The sequence below is a fragment of the Oryzias latipes genome, chromosome 2, assembly GCF_053564925.1.
Source record: "Oryzias latipes strain Hd-rR chromosome 2, Olatipes_Hd-rR_3.1".
Classification (NCBI taxonomy): Eukaryota; Metazoa; Chordata; class Actinopteri; order Beloniformes; family Adrianichthyidae; genus Oryzias; species Oryzias latipes.
Genome location: NC_136238.1, coordinates 35235689 through 35254889, shown reverse-complemented (window position 1 = coordinate 35254889; position 19201 = coordinate 35235689). Strand labels below are relative to the sequence as shown.

The following is a 19201-nucleotide window of genomic DNA, read 5'->3' as shown; positions in this document are numbered from 1 at the left end:
TTTGTACATAGCTGCATATTTTGTCACAGAGTGTAATTGTAAAATGAAGCTTTTTAAATTGTGTGCGTTTAATGTTAAAATTGTCCTCGTTGGTCACCCATAAGCCCTTTTTTTTGGTCTACTTTTCTGAGAAAACAGTCGACTCTTTATAATCTACAAAATCGTGCACTCTGCCAGTCAACCACACTAACAGCTACGTACGTAAAGATCTGCTGGCTTCAGCTGCTCAATAAACCCGTTCTGAACTGCCTGGTTGGAATGAGGTTTCATTGTCTGAGTGAATGTTACATTTTGATGTGCGCTTGTTTAATGTGGCACAGATCGGCATCACTGCTCCACTCAGAGCAATGTTCTTCACATTATAGGTGAGTTAGAAATACACAGTGATCATGTGTCAATATGTCTGCAGCTTCAGGACTCATCAGAGAGCATCTGAATGTTGGAGGATCCAGAAGAAACCAGGAGCTCATGAAGGTGGTTCTGTTGGAGCAGAGAGCAGAACTCTGATCCCAGTTTCAGGAACAATGCAGGCTCATGTTCTGGACTGAAGAGTTCTCCTGAAATGTTCTGTTCAGACTTCTTCAGGATCACATCTGTGTGTGAATGTGGAGGTTTGTCTGAACCAAGCTGCAGCTCACTTTGAAGCTCCTTCAGGCTCACACAGCAACAATGACAAAGACTGAAGCTGCTGTGCTGCCCTCTAGTGGCAAACATGGGATCTGCAACACACATTTCTGCATTTCTCAACATTTTTGAAGCTCATCCGGAGAATGCCAAAAGTGTTCAAAGCAGTAATCAAAGCAAAAGGTGGCTACTATGAAGAACCTACAATATGACATATTCTCAGTTGTTTCACACTTTCTTGTTATGTATAGAATTCCACATGTGTTCATTCATAGTTTTGATGCCTTCAGTGTGAATCTACAATTTTCATAGTCATGAAAATAAAGAAAACTCTTTGAATGAGAAGGTGTGTCCAAACTTTTGGTCTGTACTGTAAATAAAAATGTTAAGTGTTTTTTTGTCTTAACCTGAAAAAATCTGTGAATTTTTTTTTAAGTTTTTTTATTGAAAAAATCTTTGAAGAAGACACAGAAACAAGAAACAGCATTAAAATCTTTGCAGGTTGTCGGTGAAAAATGTTTGCATTTCAAAGATCTTTAATTTTTTTCAATTTTCTTTTATTATATTACATCTCAGTTATATACTTCATTATTTTTAATCAAATTTTAATAAAAATAAAGTAAATGTCTCTATTGTTTTTTCACTGTAATAAAAATTTCTAAATTATTGCTTGTGTTTGTTATTAACTATACAGTTTAATGTTTATTTATAGTCGTAATTATTCTCTTTAGGAACAGATTTTTAGGATCTTTTTGCTTGAAATTTTCTTTTTTTAATTTTTGTTTCTTTGTTTACTTAAAAAAATTCTTTATTCATGACTGTAGTTTAGAAATACAATAAACAAAGTGATCCGGTTTAGTTAGTCTCTGATTCGTTTTGTAGTCAATTTTTTTCAAACTTAATTGAAAGTAACAGTTTCAATACAAAACAATCTGAACATTGGACTCCTTAGATAACTGGCGACCAATCACCTTGTTGAATTGTGATTATAAGATTTTGGCTTTGATTCTTGCAAATAAAATAAAGCCAGTCTTAGATACAATTATTGATGAAAATCAGTCTGGATTTATGCATAATCGTCATATCTCAAACAATATTAGATTAATTGTAGACATACTAGATTACTCAGAACTGGTGCAGGATGACAGTCTCATTCTTTTTCTAGACTTTTATAAAGCCTTTGATTCTTTAGAACAAAATTTTATTATTGCTGCTTTAAATAAATTTAGTTTTGGTCAATTCTTCTGCAATGCTGTTCAAACTTTCTATGTCAATAGTAATAGTTCTATAAAACTTCTAGATTCTTCTTAAAACATGGGCTAAGGCAGGGATGTCCCTTGTCGGTGTATCTGTTTCTTCTTTCTGTTCAACTCCTTAACCTACATATCAAACTCAGCCCATTAAAAGGTTTAATTGTGGCTGAGAGGGAAATATTCATAAGTCAACTAGCAGATGACACTGCTCTCTTTCTCCGAGACGCTTCACAAGTAGCTGTGGCGATTGATATTATCCAATCCTTTTATAAAGCTTCAGGACTTACCCTTAATTTAAATAAATGTGAAATTCTGCCTGTTAAAAACTGTTTGCTTACATCTATCCAAGGTATTCCTGTAAAAACCTCTGTAACATACCTTGGTGTGTAAGAAACTGACGGGGGTACGAACCTAAAATTTAATACAGTCCTTTCTAGAAAATCGAACCTCCAAGGCTAAAGTGAAGATAAGTCTGAGGCCTGCTCAGCAGAAAACATGCACAGAAAAGAGGGAGTATGAGAAGGAACTGTTAGAACAATAGTTTGGCTGTGCTTTCTTCAAATGTAATATAATTTTGAGATGACAATACATGCTCAGTGAATTAAGTTTAAACCATTAGTGTAATAAAAGTTAAAGGCAGTTTCTTACTATTCTTCACACTTGGTATTCAAATTACTAAAGATATGCAATCCAGATGTTCTACAAATTTTTCTCCTTTAATAGATAAAACCCAAAAAAACCCTAAACCAATGGCTGCAAAGAGATCTCTCTTTGAAAGGCAGAGTTCTGCTTACAAAAGCAGAAGGGATCTCTCGTTTAATGTATGCAGCTCAATCTCTACAGGTTAATAACACAGTCTGCAATACAATTAATAAAATATTATATAACTTTCTATGGAAAAATAAAACCCACTATATCAGGAAATCTGTTATTTTAAATACCTCTGATAAAGGCGGCTTAAATTTTTTTGATTTCAATGCGCTTAATAATACACTCAAGGTAATCTGGATTAAGAAATATTTCAATAACCCCACATCTATCTGGAACTTTATTCCACATTTTGTATTTCCAAAGGTAGGAGGCCTTAACTTCCTGCTATGCTGTAACTATAGTATTCCAAAAAGCCCTTTGAAACTGTCAAATTTTCATCAACAGGTTCTCTTAGCCTGGACTCTGATCTACAAACACAACTTTTCCCCACAGAGATGTATTATCTGGAATAACTGTAATATTGTCTATAAAAGGAAAACTCTTTTTTTAAGTAACTGGTTTAATAATGGTATAATTTTCCTCAATCAATTATTCAAAGAACCTGGATTATTATATAACTACTCAGAGTTCACTATGCAGTATAAAATACCAATAACTCCAAAAAAATTTGCAGTAGTGTTTGATGCCGTACTGTCTGGGCTTTGCATGTTATTCAGGGGTTTCTACAGCGCTCCTCCTCTGACTCTTCATCCTCCTGATGTGCTCAAATCCCCTCTGGGTAGTTTCTGCTTCACTTCCGCTAAACAGTTGAACTCAAAAATCAGAGCTTTGTTTCAAGATAATTTAGTTTCTGTTCCATCAGCTATCTATTATTGGGCTCATTTCAATTCTAACATTGATTGGAAAAAAGTCTGGTCTTTACCACAAAAATACTTCTTAACAAATAAAGTCAAAGAAATCTCTTTAAACTCCTACACAGATTTTATCCAGCAAAAGATTATTAAACTAAATTTAAGGCTGACATAACCATCAGCTGTACTTCCTGCCAGAAACAACCTGAAACCTGCTCTCATTTATTCTGGTCTTGTGAATTCACATACAGATTTTGGAAAAACTTTAACAAATTTATTACCGATTCTATTTTTGCTGATAAACAACTTTTTCATAAAAACGTACTTTTTGGTTTTCATAGCTTTGATGTCAAAGATCGTGATACTTTTTTTCTGTATAAACATGTTATTATTTTTGGATAAATTTCATTTTCACAAAAGCAAATTCTCCAATAAAAAAACCTGATTTCTTTGTGTTCAAACTTGAACTGCAGCAATATTTAAACTTAATTTCGGCTTCAAAAAATATAAAAGCTCATTTTTTTTTTTTTTTTTTTTTTTATCAGTTTTTTCTATGTTTAGTTCTATTTTCTTTATTTTTATTTGTCATTTTTTGTGTTTGTTGCTAATAATTAGAATCTTTCTAAGGATGTAACACGTTTATTCTTTATTCAGAATTGTAATGTACATTATCTGTGCATAATTGTTGTAAACTTTCTTTGTTTTGTATGTTAAATTTGTTCAATAAAAAAAACACCGTGTGATGAAAAATATTGGAAGCCTTTTTAACCATTTTAAGGTTCAGTCAAGCAGTTAATACGTTTCTTTTTAAATAAAGCTTCTGCACGTGACCCGGAAGTAAACATCACGAGGCGCTAGCAGCGTTAGCTTGGTAGCAGGCTAGCAGCGTTAGCTTGTGTTTAGAGGTCGGTGGTGTTTTGTTGGGACGTTTGTGAGGTTTTTGGACAGGAAGGACGATACGTGGTTCGTGTGGGAACTCTCAGCATTTTCCAAAGTGTCGTAAATGAGTGAAGAAGTGTTGAACGGAAAGACAACGTGGATTGCTGTGATTGTGAGACTAGCAGATGATCGATCGGAGCTGCAGTGAAGAGGACGGCGGTGTTTGTGGGAGTTGGAGCTGAAGATCGGAGCAGGAACCATGTCTTCAGAACCTCAGGAAGGTTCTGTCAGAGAACAACTTTCTGCTGCTGAAGGAACCATCGTCCAGAACGAGGAGGAGCTCTGTCGTCAGCGCAGACTGCTGGATAGCAGCTGGAACCCGCAGCTTCAACTCAACATAGTTGGTACGTTCACTGCTGCAGACAAATAGATCCATGAACGTCTTTGTTTTCCTCGTCTGAGCTGCTCTCTGGATCCAAACTGATTATAACTAGATTATAGCTCCAATGGTGCTGCCGTCATAGCTTCACCGCTAATGTTAGCTTGGAGTTGTTAGTTGGTAAACAAAAGCATGATGGGAAATCAGTGGGCAGTTATTCCCACCAGACAGCTTTGATGTCTGTGCTGTTTTTTCCCCTCTGTTTTTTAGGGACCACCATTCATGTTTTAAAGTGCCATAAACGGCGCTAACATAAACGAAAGTCTTTGTTTTTAAACTATTGGTTGGAAGAAGGAATTTGGGCTATATCTCATTTAATGGACAAACATCGTAATTATCTTGATCACAATACTCTCTGTGCAAAATATAATTTGGTCTGCCCATTGAAAGAATTTGATAATTAAATCCATTCCAATTCCCATTAAAAATTTATCCCAGCAATTAATGATGCAACAACATTTTTCAGAAATGAGACCACTCTATGTGGAAGGGCTGTGTTTGGGAGACAGGAAACTGTTTATATTACCCTTCCCCATTAAAAAGAAAATATATGTTGCAGAATTACAGCACCACAGAAACTAAACCTATATGAACATTATATCTATCATATCATGTACCTCACAAAGCAAAAGAAGTGACCTTTTAACATATTGAATGATATTTATCCTTCCAGTTAGTTTTAAATATTCGCTTTAATTGGGATAAGGATCTTTGTGTATTTTGTGGAAATGATGTTGAAAATGTGGAACTTATTTTTTTATTTTTTATTTTTTATTTTTACATGTAAAAGAGTTTTGGTCATATTTTCATTATTGGTTGAAAACAAAAATATTATCATAAACCCTTTCAATTGGAATACCATTAAAGTTTGATTACTATTAATTGATACAAATCTGGACTTTCTAATTAATGTACTGATTGTGATTTGAAAGGTGAAACATTAATGGATTACTAAACCATCTCAAACCTTTAAGAATATACAGTTGTCTATGCTATTCTATAAATCTTCTCATTTTATGAATCACAAGAAAGCCCAGACATGTAATTTATTTGATCTATTTAAGCTTTGGTAAACTATAAATTTGCTTATATTTGTTTTCATGTTTGTTTTTGACTACCTTCATCTCATTGGTATTGATGTCATTGACAGAAATGACATGATTGTTTGTTGAATAATTGCTTCAATAAAAAAAAACACACAAAAAAGTTAACAGCGCTAACAGACATTTGCATGAACACCTTTAATGGACTGGTAGGGATGGCCAGTTTGACACAGACGCTCCACCACTTGTTTCACTTTCATGAAACATAGTGGTTCAGCACAATGTTTCGGGGCGTGTGTCAACTAGTGCAGATCACGTGGTTGATGACGTATGAAGCACCAAATGCATCGTTTGGTTGAACCACGGTTCTGGGGGGTATTCCAGAAAGCAGGTTATGCTAGCTCCCACGATAAGTTTGAGGCTAAGGAGGTTGATAACCTCAACTTTCGGTTCCAGAAATGGAGGTATCTTTCAGGGTAGGTCAAGTTGCCGCGGCAACTCATGCACTGAACATAACCTGGTCTGGAGCAGGTTTAGTTGAAGGTTAGTTTGTTTTCAGAGAGGTGAACCAGCATGGCGTGTCCATTTAAAGATGATTTAGTGGATGAAGAAGCTTAGATAAAACTTTTTCCACCGTGAGAGGGTGAGAAGACCGCATATGGATGTTGGAAAATGAAACTTTTTTACTTTGATCTAACTTAATTATTTGCTTCAGTTAAGAGAAATCATTTTTTGTTAAGTCACCTTAAAAATAACACGTAGTTTTCAGACAATTATTTTCCTTTCATTCAAATTAATTCCATTAAGTAGGTGTAACTTTGGTGCTGCTGTTAGATCGGCACCGCAAGGGATTCTGGGATATCATTCCCTTTGCCTGTCTTGATGGATTTGGGTTGAAATGTGGCTTTTTGACCGAATGTGTTTAGTTGTTTAGCTGTTTTACTGTGTTTTGCCGTGTTTTGTTGAGTTATTTTGTCCTACGATGCTTACGTCTATGCACCATGAGTGAGAGTAAAGGAGGGGATGATGAGTTTTTATAGCACCCATACATACACATGTTGTGAGTACAGTGATGGAAAATTCTTTGATGAATTTTTGCACTCCATGTGCATGTATGTATGTATATATATATATATATATATATATATATATATATATATATATATATATATATATATGCGTCACAAGGAAAATGGAAACAAGATCAGAAACTCGTGCGTTTACTTTGTCTCTTATTTTTCTCCAAGAAGAAACTTTTTTTTTTGATGATGATGCAGCCGTGTTACTTTTTTGATGGACGTATAATCTTCATACGCCATCATTAAAATCTCAGACTCCATCTCACTTCCGTCTCAAGTGTCGCGCTTTCTTTTTTTTTTTTTTTTTTTTCCCACGCGTTTCCATGGTGACTCCAGAAATCGGCGATCCATTGAGAATGTCTTTATATACCTGCTGTGCACGTGCGTTAACCCAGGGTTACCAAGTCGAGCGTAATTACGCCAACTCATATCTGGTCTTTTGGAACCGACATACCCAGAGTAAGCAAATTCAGGCGGATTTCAGCCAGAGTTCAGGGTTAAAGTCAGGCTAGTTTAAACATGCTTCCTGGAATACCCCCCAGATGTCACTTGTGTTTGAACAGTTGGGCGCGCTTTTCTCTAAAAAAACAAATGAATCCTGAACGTTTCCCGACCAGTTCAATTGTTTCTCCTGAATTGGAATCAGCGTCAGTTCATTGCACTTTACCATGGTTCCTGGTTAAAAAAAAGTACTGCTGCTCAGGATCATTTCAACTCAGTTTTTCCATATAAGACAACACTATGAACATTATCAATAATGATAATACTTCTACCAATATACAATGGCAAGGATGTATTGTTGTTGTACAGATAGCTCAGAGATAAAGTCATAGCTTCTGTATCCAGAGATTCTGGGTTCAAGACCAGTTTTCCTTTTTTGCCTTGCGTTTATTTTTTTCATGTCATGTGTATTTTGCTGTGTAAAGCACTTCTCACAGAAAACACAACTTATTGTGTTGTTTTACGTTGTTTTTTTTATCACTATTAACAACATTGTTTTGTTTTAAGTATTTTCATTATAATATCCACAATGAAAGGTTACAAGGAGCTTAGTTGAAGCAGATGATATACGTCCAGACCACCACCGATGCCGCTGTATTGTGTGGCTTCAAAGCCCTGAATGGTTGGTAAATTTTTGTGGCATAATTACACGAACCCCAAGGAAAGCTTCCAGTGGCTTCTATTCCCATCCCTATGGACTAGTATGGTGACATGCAGAGGACTGAAGGCGTGGTTTGCAGAACCAGTCTGATCAATGCTGGAGACAGAGGGGCGTGGCTACACCTGAGCCAATATGATCACTTCAATATCAGACCATGTTGTTGTTCTAGAATTTTTTTCCCCTGTCTGGACACGACTTCTGGCATCGCTGATTTGTTTTGTAAAAATCATATTTTGCCCCAAAAAGCGTTGAAAGAAGGTGGATGTTAGAATTATTCTGTGGCTTGTGAGAACTTATTATCATATTTATTACTTCCGTAAAGGCTACTTTTATAAATTTATTTATATAGATCTTATTCTAAATTAGCAGAACAGAAGTCTTTTTTTTAACACAAAATCTGTCGTTTTGCGTTGAATATGTAGGAAACAACAACAATAATAATGATGATGGATTGGATTTATCTGCACTTTTCCATACACTCAAAGTGCTTACAATGTGTCCGTTATTCATTCACTCCTCATTCATACTTGGTGATGGTAACTACTGATTTAGCCACAGCTGCCCCTCTGACCATCACCTGGACATTCAGACACATTCACACACCAGTGGAGGAGCTCTTGCCCCCGATCACAACAACAGTGGACTGGGGGGAATCTAACCAGCGACCCTTCTATCATTGTCCGACCAGCTCAACCGCATGAGCCACTGCCGCCCCAAATATGAGAATAAATTCCCAAAAACAAAGTACAGCATAAATCAGTACACCCTCTTTAAAAAGTTCTAATTTAATCAGAAGCTCAATGAGCAAATAAAACATTTCCAAACTTTCCGCAAAGTTGACTTCTATTGAACACTTCTTTAACTCTATAACATGAAATAAAGTTTAATGATCTAACTTAGATTGCATAATCTTCCGTTTTACTTCAATTGGTTTAAGCAAATCCACCCTGCAACAAAAACGACTACATCTAGTATTTTGTATGTGGCCGTGACTTTTTAAGGACAGCAACAAGTCTTCTAGGAATGGAATGAACAAGTTGCAGACATATTACAACATCTATCTTTTTCATTCTTCAAGAAGAACCTATTTTAGAGCCTGGATGGGGAGTGATGCTCAACTTGTTCTACAGAATTCCCCACATTGGGTTCAGATCAGGAGACATGCTTGGCCTTTCAATCACCTTCACCCTGTTCTTCCGCAGAAAATACAGCAGTAGCTTTAGAAGTGTGTTTTGGATCATTGTCGTGTTGGAAAAGTGCTCAATGACCAATGAAGTAATGGCAGCATCTTCTTCTTCAGTATAGAGCACTACATTGTTGAGTTCATGATCCCATAAATGAAATGCAGCTCCCCCACACCAGCAGCACTCATGCAGCCCCATACCAGGACACTGCCACCACCATGTTTCACTGTTGGCACCATGCATTTATCTTTGAAATCCTCACCTTTGCAATGCCGTACAGTTTTAAAACCATTAGTTTTGACAATGGTGATCTTTGTCTCATTACTCCAGAGTATTGAGGTTTTTTCCATTTGTGATGACACGGTGAGATGAGAGGACATCAGTGTGCTTCTGGAACACATACAGAAATAGTAACTTGGCACGAATCGACACTAAAGGAGTATTCTAAATATTTTCAAACAGAGTTGTGTTTAAAGAGATATCCTGGTGAGTTGAAGATTGTTTTTCAGTTTTTTTAATAAGCTAACCACAAGTTGGACGAGTTAGCAAGCTAACAAGCTAGCATGCTAGCGCATGATGAAGCCAAGAGGAGAAAGGTTGCTTATATACTTGCACATTTTAGAACACCCCTCACTTTTGCACATTGCTGTCACTTTTCTTTGCTTTTTGGAACTGCTGTGACAATTGAATTTCCCCAATGTGGGATCAATAAAGAATATCTTATTTATATGTTTCTGTAATTACTTCAACGTTCAATTGAGTCTCAGTAGTTTTCATCTGTTTCAGCATGAGCCCTAGTAAATTCTAGGCATGCTTTTGTACAGGCTTCAGGAGAGGCTTCCTTCCTGGACAATAAGCAAGCATGCCATTTCCTCTGCAGTGTGCGCTGTATGGCGTCACGGGAAACGTTGTCTCCAGTTTAGATTTCTACAGCTTTAGCTAACTGCAGTGAACTTTCATGGTGGTTTTCTTCAACCCTTCTCATGAGAAGACCCTCCTGTTTCGAGATGTTAGCTTGCATGGACGGCCTGAACGTCTCTGTATGATTGTGACACTTCCATCTTTCTTTAATTTTTGGATCACTTTTGCAGTAGTAAATTTGATTGATATGTAAAGCTTTGCTGATCTTGTAGCCCTCACCTTTTTTGTGCAAAGAAAGGATTTTCTTTCTGAGATTTTGTGAAATTCCTTTTCCACGGGGAGCCATTGCTGACAGCATGAAATGGGAGGGGCTGTTCTTTGTTAAGAAATGCCCTTTTATTGTCACCTGTGTGCTGGACACCTCTGAAATAAGTCATTAGACACAACTGTGGTTGGATGTTTGTTAATTAGAAATTTGTAGTCTTAAGTTTGTCTTTTGTCATAAGACTATGACTGAGGTGTACTCATTTTGGCAACATGGGTTTCAATTAATTTGTTAGGAAATACATTTTTTGTATGTAAATTAAGAGATCCTGTTTGTAATCTAGTATTTCTCTCAAAGGTTTTCTGACACATTTAGTGAGGTGTATTCATTTATGCTGAGCATTGTATTTATTTTAATTTGTCCATGGACCATAAAATTATTAAAAATGTCATGAAAAATTTTAAGGTACTTTTTAATTACTGTTAAAGCATTTATGTTTTGATTTCAAATTTTATTTATTTATTGACAATTTTAAATGAATGACTGATGCATTTATTCAATTATTTTTTATTTGATTTATTTATTTCCATTAGTCTCTTCCGGCCTCCAGACTCCTCAGGCATTTTATCCAATGATCACAGAGTATGCTTGAAAAAAAAACAAATGTCCTGGAAACATATAAAAGGTATAAACTATAAAAGGTATAAAGAAAAAATTTAAATGTTGGGTTTGTGTTCCTGCAGTCCTCCCCCAGCATTGGATGACTGAGGAGGAAGATCTCTGCAACCAGCAGAGGAACTTCAGAGTGGAACAGGAGGAACCAGAACCACAACAGATTAAAGAGGAACAGGATGAAACAGCACCTCCACAGATTAAAGAAGAACCAGGGGAAATCTGCATCAGTCAGGATGAAGATCAGATTCATCTGAAGCAGGAGACTGATACCTTGATGGAGATTCCTACTAATGAGGAAGATGAGAACAGTGAAGGAGATCTAAACAATCAGCAGAGCTTTAATGTAACTGATAGTCAGGATGAAGAAGGAAATCAACATGAAGAATCAACATCAACTACAGATGGAGAGACAGATTCAACATCAACTACAGATGAAGAGACAGAATCAACATCAACTACAGATGAAGAGACAGACCCACAGAACAGAGATCAGAGGAAGAGAAGAGACAGAAGTCATGTCCAAAGTGTGGACAGCTCTCACATTTCAGAAGGTCAGTGCGACTCTGATGTTAGAAAAAATCCCAAGAAGACAAATCTTGGTAAGAAAGACAAACAATTTCCAAAAGAAGAGAAACTTTCCTCTATCAGGTCTGGTAAAAACTCAAGAATAATTACTAACCAGTCTGACTACATGGAAACTGGGTCTGATGAAAGATGTTATATCTGTAAAGAATGTGGTTAAAAGCTTTTGTAACATATCTCTGTTCAGAATTCACACAAGAATCCATGCAGAAGATAAGCGATTTCCTTGTAAAGACTGTGAGAAAAGATTTAACCACAGATCTAGTCTCAAAATACACATGAGAACTCACACAGGAGAAAAGCCTTTTTCTTGTAAAGAATGTAAAAAAAGTTTTCGTGATGCATCTTCTCTCAACAAACACATGAGAATTCATACAGGAGAAAAGCCTTTTTCTTGTCAAGAATGTAAAAAAGGTTTTCGTGATGTATCTTCTCTCAACAAACACATGAGAACCCACACAGGAGAAAAGCCTTTTTCTTGTAAAGAATGTAATAAAAGTTTTAGTCAAACATCTACTCTCAACAAACACATGAGAACTCACACAGGAGAAAAGCCTTTTTCTTGTAAAGAATGTAATAAAAGTTTTAGTCAAACATCTACTCTCAACAAACACATGAGAACTCACACAGGAGAAAAGCCTTTTTCTTGTAAAGAATGTAAAAAAAGTTTTCGTCAAATATCTAATCTCAAAACACACATGAGAACTCACACAGGAGAGAGGCCTTTTTCTTGTAAAGAATGTAAAAAAAGTTATTATGATGGTTCTGGTCTTAGAACACACATGAGAATTCATGCGGGTGAAATGCCTTTTTCTTATAAAAAATGTGACTCAGGTTTTAGTTGCAGATCTAGTCTTAAGACACACATGAAAACTCACACAGGAGAAAAGCCTTTTTCTTGTAAAGAATGTAAAAAAAGTTTTAGTCAAACATCCACTCTCAACACACACATGAGAACTCACACAGGAGAAAAGCCTTTTTCTTGTAAAGCATGTAAAAAGAGTTTTCGTCAAATATCTAATCTCAAAACACACATGAGAACTCACACAGGAGAGAGGCCTTTTTCTTGTAAAGAATGTAAAAAAAGTTATTATGATGGTTCTGGTCTTAGAACACACATGAGAATTCATACCGGTGAAATGCCTTTTTCTTGTAAAAAATGTGATTCAAGTTTTAGTTGCAGATCTAGTCTTAAGACACACATGAGAACTCACAAGACTTTTTCTTTACAAACAATGTAATAAAGGAGTTAGTGTAAACTCTAAATTCTAAACTTTTCTGATAAGAGGTCAACAACTCAACCTCTGCACCACAGTCAAAGACTTTATTTTACAGGAAGGAAAAATCTAATGGCCTCCATACCATATTGATGAAGTAACGTCATAAGAGGGAGGCACAAGTGAGTATTTAATGTGTAGAAATGAAGTTTTCTACAAATTTATTGTTATAATATGCTATTCTTACTTTCTAGTAATTTTTTTAGGTTTTCATCTTCTGTACATCAAAAGCAAAAAAAGTAATGAATCAAAACATTTGAATCGTTGTGTAATAATATTAGACAAAGAGTTTTACTGCTGACAAAATATGTACAATTTTTTCACAAAATGAATTGTTTTGGATGTACCTGCAAATAGAAATGAGTTGTTTTTTTTTTGAGTCATTAGAGCTAATTCTTGAATGTCTTCATTATGGTTGAAATGTTTTTTTATACATGTTTAATTATAACACTTTTAATGTGATCAGTGAACATTAAATAAACATTGAAACACAAAGTAGTGACTGCAGTATATACTTTGTTAGGTCAAGTAATAGGGGTGTAACGTACACAAAGTTTTACCGAAAGGTTTCGGTATGGCATGTTCGGTTCGGTTCAGCTTTGTATCGTTTCGGTTTTTAAACATTATTTATTTTTTTGTTTTTGTTCCCCCCAATGTTTTAATTTTGCGCCGAGACGGAACTAATGTTAACTGTGAGTTTTCGCCAAGACGCCATTAGGTGACGGACAGATAGCATGTCAACTATAGCACTATGGCTAATGCAGACGCGAGACCAGAACTTGAGGACCCACCCATCTCCTTACGCTCTCCTGTGTGGGAACACAGGATTTATGTTTATTTATGTCTAGAATCCATGAAGGGAAAAGACATTTGGATAAGTCAAACGCTGTGTGCCGAAATTGTTTCACGAAGATCGTGCATGCCGCGGTAAAACATCTAATCTGCTAATGCACTTAAAACAGCATCACCGGATTGTCTGTAATTAGTAATGACTGAACTGTTTGGCAAAGTCTTTCAGATGCCGGTGGAAAATAAGTCTCCTATTTTGGAGTATTTTTTTTTTGTTTTTTGTTTTTTTGTTTTTTTTTACTTGTCCTGTCCAACAGCTGGGCAAACAGATGAGAGCTGAAGGCCTCTTGTGTTGGACATATTTTACTTTAACAACAGGGGTTATTAATCTTCAGACAAACCAGAGTAATGTCTGACTAAACCCCTTTTGTAGTTGAGGCCAAACTTTATTAAATTCCATCATGTTTGAAAATCTTTGGTGCTGGACTGGACGGAAAAGGAAAGGAGGGAAGAAGAGAGAGGGATGTTAGAGAGGAGGTGGGATAGGAGGGTGATAATAGGAGGGGGGGGGGGTAGAACCATGAAGCAGCCTAAAGCAACAACTTTACTGGATGTTTATCATTACGGTAAGGTTCAAGTGTAATACAAATCTCAAAGGGCGGGGCCTGTCCACACACACATTCAGATGTTATAAACACACCTGTTAACTGCAAAGATGCCCACATGTCAACATGTACACAAAACATGCACACAATACAGATATTGTTCACACACGCATACTTATGCCTTTAAACCAACTAGTGTGAAATATTTCATTCATTCAATCATGCAAATTATTAGAGTAACGGTGAGCTAACACCTGTGCTCAGGTGAGTGTTTATGTTCTTCTAAATGAATGGTGGAATGTGAAAAGAAGGAGGGAGGGTGACCAGCCATCTCCACACCAAGACCCCCGCCGCAGCAGCAGCGGCAGCCAGAACTCCCAGCGCCACCCGGCAGCAGGCAGAGAACAACCACCCCTCGGGCGATCACATCCGCCACCCAGGCCAGGGCCAGCAGGACCACCACGAGGCCCCCAGAGCCAGACAGCAGGGAGGCATGGGGGGAAGAGAGCGCCGCCCCAGCCCAACCAGGGGAGCAGCCCCCCCGCCACGCCGGGAGGGCCCAACGCAGGGCCCCACCCTCGAGAAGAGCGCCTACAGCCCCAGACGAGCACCTCGTCACCACCCAGGAGTTCTGGGTATCCCCCCGCCCCAACCGACAAGCCCAGAAGACCACGCAGCGCCCAGCCCGCCCCGCCCAGGCACCGGAACCGACCCCCCAACGAATGGGATCCCCACCAGCCCCCACCGGGCAGCAGAGGCCCCGACCCCCACCCCTCACCACGGCAGAGAGGTAGGGAGCAGCGACGACCAGCCCCCCCCCCAAGTCATGGAGTTAGCTATGGGAGACCAGAGAGACCGAATTCTTTGACTTATATTTATATTTTTCTTGTTTTTCCAGTTTATTAAGATGGTTTTTTTAGCAATACAAAGAGTTATGAAAATGATATTTAATAATTCTCCTTCTACCTCGATGGCACTCATGTCACCAAGCACGCAAAGTGACGGTGAAACCTTAAGCCAGGCTGATAGATCGGCACATACCTGCTGCCAGAGAGCCTGGACAGGTGTGCAGAACCACAGTGCATGCATGTAACTGTCGGGTAGATTACTGTCACAGTGTTCACAAATGTCTGAGTTACTGAGACCCATCTTGAACATCCTCTGTCCAGTGTAGTAAATCCTGTGAAGAGTTTTGAAATGGATTAGCTGCAAATTTGGACTTTTTGTCAGTTTAAAGGTGTTTAGACAAAGTTCTGACCAATAGTTTTCATCTGTGCTGATGCTCAAATCTGCATCCCATTTTGTTATTGGAAGTGAAATATTATTATCTAAATTACATAAAAGTTTGTATATTTTGGAGAGAGTTTTGTTCATTGAAAAGTTAATCCGAGCTCTAACTACCTCTGGTAACTTTAAATCGTTGTCTCTGTATTTAAACTTTTTAGTAATAATAGACTTAAGTTGCTGATATTCCAAGAAGTTATTTATTCCATTTTTGTCTTGTAGTTCCTGGGGAGTTATGAATCTTCTGTCAATAATTAAGTGCTCTAGTAACGTCACGCCCCCTGCTTGCCAAGCTGGGAAGTGTATCATCTTTTTGTTTATGAGGATGTCTGGGTTGTTCTAGATCGGTGTCATTCTGCACGGTTGGATTGACGAGTTAGATATTTTTAGAAATTCCCACCAGGCTGTTAAAGTGGCATTTATATTAATACTTTTGAAGCAATCCTGTTTTTTAACTGTTTGGCTAATAAACGGTAGATCTGACAGGTCGATCTTCCCACATAACGCCTGTTCCAAGTCTAACCATGAGTTGGTTTCTGGATTATCTTTTAACCATTTTAAGATGTATCGTAATCTATTTGCAAGAAAGTACTTGTGGAAGTTAGGTAATTCTAAGCCTCCAGGGCTTTTTGCAGATTTTAAAGTTTTTAGACCAATTCTTGCAGGTTTATTGTTCCATAAAAAGTTTGATATGGATGAGTCTAATGCTTTGAACCATTTAAGTGGCGGTTGTATGGGAATTACCGAGAAGAGATAATTAACTTTGGGTAAGATTTTCATTTTAACTGTGGCTACTTTGCCCATGAGGGACAGAGGCAGGTTAACCCAGCGTGCTAGATCGTCCTGTATGCTTTTCAGTAACGGGGTGTGGTTTAACTGCACCAGTTCTGATAATTTGGGGGAAAAATAAATACCTAGATATTTTATATTGCCTGATTTAACTGGTATTGTGAGTCCTTGCTCCACATTACGGTTCAATGGTAATAAAACAGATTTGTTCCAATTAATGGAATAGTCTGATATGGAGGAGAATTCATCAATGGTTGTTGCTGTTTCATCTACAGAACGTGAATTACTTAAAAACAGTAATATGTCGTCTACATATAGACTAATTTTATGATGGCTGTGTTTGGCTGTGTTTGGTTTTAATACTCTCATTCTGTCTTATTGCTGCAGCTAGAGGCTCGATAAATATTGCAAAAAGAGAAGGGGAGAGTGGGCAACCCTGTCTAGTTCCTCTTCCAAGAAAGAACCTGTTGGAAGTCTGTTTATTAGTTCTAACTGATGCATTGGGGTTGTGATATAATATTTTGATCCAATTGATGAATGATTCTCCAAACCCAAACTTATGGAGGGCAGCAATGAGGAACTTCCAATTTACTCTATCAAAGGCTTTTTCAGCATCCAATGATAGTATGTTCATTTCCTGGTTTTTGATGGTGGCAAAGTCTATTATGTTAACGAGTCTGCGGACATTGTCATCCGAGTGTCTGCCTTTGATGAATCCAGTTTGATCAAAGTGAATTATGTGAGGTGTGACTTTTTCTATTCTCTGTGCTAGTGCTTTGCAGATAATTTTTACATCTGCATTAATTAAAGAAATGGGGCGATAGCTTGAAGGACTCGTGGGGTCTTTGGCTGGTTTTAGAAGAAGGATAATGTTGGCGGAGTTCATGTTAGGTGGTAGAGATTGGCTTTCATTGATAAATTTTACCGTTTTATAAAACGTTGGTGCCAGTTGTTCCCAGAATTCCTTATAAAACTCAGCAGGAAAGCCGTCGGGTCCTGGTGCTTTTCTGTTAGGCATAAGTAACAGAGCTTCATGAAGCTCAGACAACGAGAGCGGAGAGTCTAAATTTGTGATTTGATCTTCGTTTAACCTGGGCAGGTTTACATTGTTGAGAAATGAGTTGATGCTTTGTTCTGATGGATTGATCTGTGGAGTGTATAAGTTTTGATAAAAGTCTTTAAACGGATTATTAATTTTTACCGGGTCATGGGTGACAATCCCTGTTTGGTCCATAATAGAAGTGATTGTTGATTTTTCTTTATTAATTTTAAGCTGATTAGCTAGAAATTTGCCAGATTTATTTGAGTTTTCATATCTTTCCAGTCGAAGCCTTTGTATCTGGAATTGTGTTTGTTTATTAATGATGTCATTTAACTGCAGCTTTAAATTTTTCAGCTCGCCCAATATGTGTTCCTGTGCAGAAGCAGCATAAGCAGACTCCAGGCTTTTGATTTTATTTTCTAGTTCTAATAAATCTGCTTTTACTTTGCGTTTTTTATGCGTTGAATAAGAGATGATTTTCCCTCTCATGACTGCTTTTGCTGTTTCCCAAAGAATACTTGGTGATATTTCAGAAGTATTGTTGAATTCTAAGAAGGTTGCCCACTCTTTTTTAAAGAATTCAATAAATTCCCGGTCTTTTAACAGAGACGTATTAAACCTCCAGGTTGAACCAGAGGGTCTGGGTACTTCCCTTGAAATAGTAACAGAAACTGGTGCATGGTCACTGATAATAATTGGATGAATGTTGGAATTTTTAATTTCTTTCAAAAGGGAGTTACTGACTAATAAATAATCTAAACGAGAGTGTGAATGGTGAACTGGAGAAAAGAAGGTGAACCCCTTAGTGTTTGGATGACATGAGCGCCAAGCATCGCAGAGACCCAGATCATTCATGTACTGCTTTAGAATACTTGCAGACTGCCATGTACGCTGGTTTGCTGCTATGCTGAGTCTGTCAAGTTCAGGGTCCAAAACAAGGTTGAAGTCTCCTCCTATAATGATTGTGGAGTCAGAGTGAACTGAGAGTGAGGTGAAGAATCTGTGAAAGAAGGAAGAGTCGTCAACATTAGGGCCATAGATACTGGCGATGCAAAAGTCCTTATTCTGGATGGATATATTAATGATTACAAATCTGCCTTCTGGGTCAGTAACTGTATCCTTATGAGTAAATGTAACATTTTTATTAATCAAAACTGCAACCCCTCTTTGTTTGGAGTTGAAACTGGCAGAATACATAACTTGATACTGGGAACAGCACAGGAGATGACCAGCTGATAAAGATAAATGGGTCTCCTGCAGCAGAGCTATATCTGCTTTAAGATCATCCAGGTGATTTAACACTTTCAATCTCTTTGGCCCAGAGCCAAGTCCACGCACATTCCAGCTAACGATGTTAAGACTGTTAATAGCTGCTCTAACCGGGAGAGTGCAAGGCTAAATAGTGCGTGTGCCCGTCCGGGTGCGCGTGCCCGCTGTGCGTACCTGCTACACTGACAAGCGCTGTGCGTTGGGGGTGAACATGTCTTGGCTGTCAGCTGCATGTTACGTGCGTCCTGTGTGAGCCTAAGTGAGGTTTTTGCAGTTTATCAACGTGTGTGCGGGATCGCGTGTGCATGCTCTTATGCGCGCTAGTATGCGCGCGCGCCCGTTCCGTGCATAAATAAATACTCACCGTGGTTGCGTTGACTTTACCTGATTCACATATGAGAACATGGGAAGGGGGGGGGACAAGAGAAAAGAGAGAGGGAAAGAGAAAGAACAAAAAACAAAAACAACGAAACAACAACAGAAACATGAATGTGAGAGAAAGAAAAAACACTTTTCCTGAGAGGTGTGGATTATTGAT

At 37.7% G+C, this 19201-nt stretch overlaps 2 protein-coding genes across 3 annotated transcripts in view; both read left to right on the top strand.

Moving 5' to 3' along the window:
• Positions 1-4577: 4577 nt before the first annotated feature.
• LOC144987275 (uncharacterized) overlaps positions 4578-19201 on the top strand; it is a 371740-nt gene continuing 357116 nt past the window's right edge. The window contains exon 1 of the mRNA XM_078936594.1: positions 4578-4722. Within this exon, the coding sequence (XP_078792720.1) occupies positions 4578-4722 (145 nt within the window). The remainder of the gene's footprint in view (positions 4723-19201) is intronic.
• Positions 11734-13380, top strand: LOC144987860 (uncharacterized). 2 transcript variants are annotated; one of them, XR_013651533.1, is made up of 2 exons: positions 11734-13007; positions 13080-13380. XR_013651533.1 is itself a non-coding variant. In XM_078937487.1 (1 exon), exon 1 carries the CDS (start codon positions 11734-11736, stop codon positions 12847-12849), a length of 1116 nt encoding a protein of 371 aa, XP_078793613.1. In that variant the 3' UTR covers positions 12850-13380. The 2 variants fall into 2 exon arrangements, 1 of the variants encoding a protein (XP_078793613.1); XM_078937487.1 differs by having other exon boundaries at positions 11734-13380.

Bases quoted from the DNA above. Each gene is read 5' to 3' on its own strand.
- LOC144987860 (XM_078937487.1), top strand. From the start codon at position 11,734: ATGAAAGATGTTATATCTGTAAAGAATGTGGTTAAAAGCTTTTGTAAC.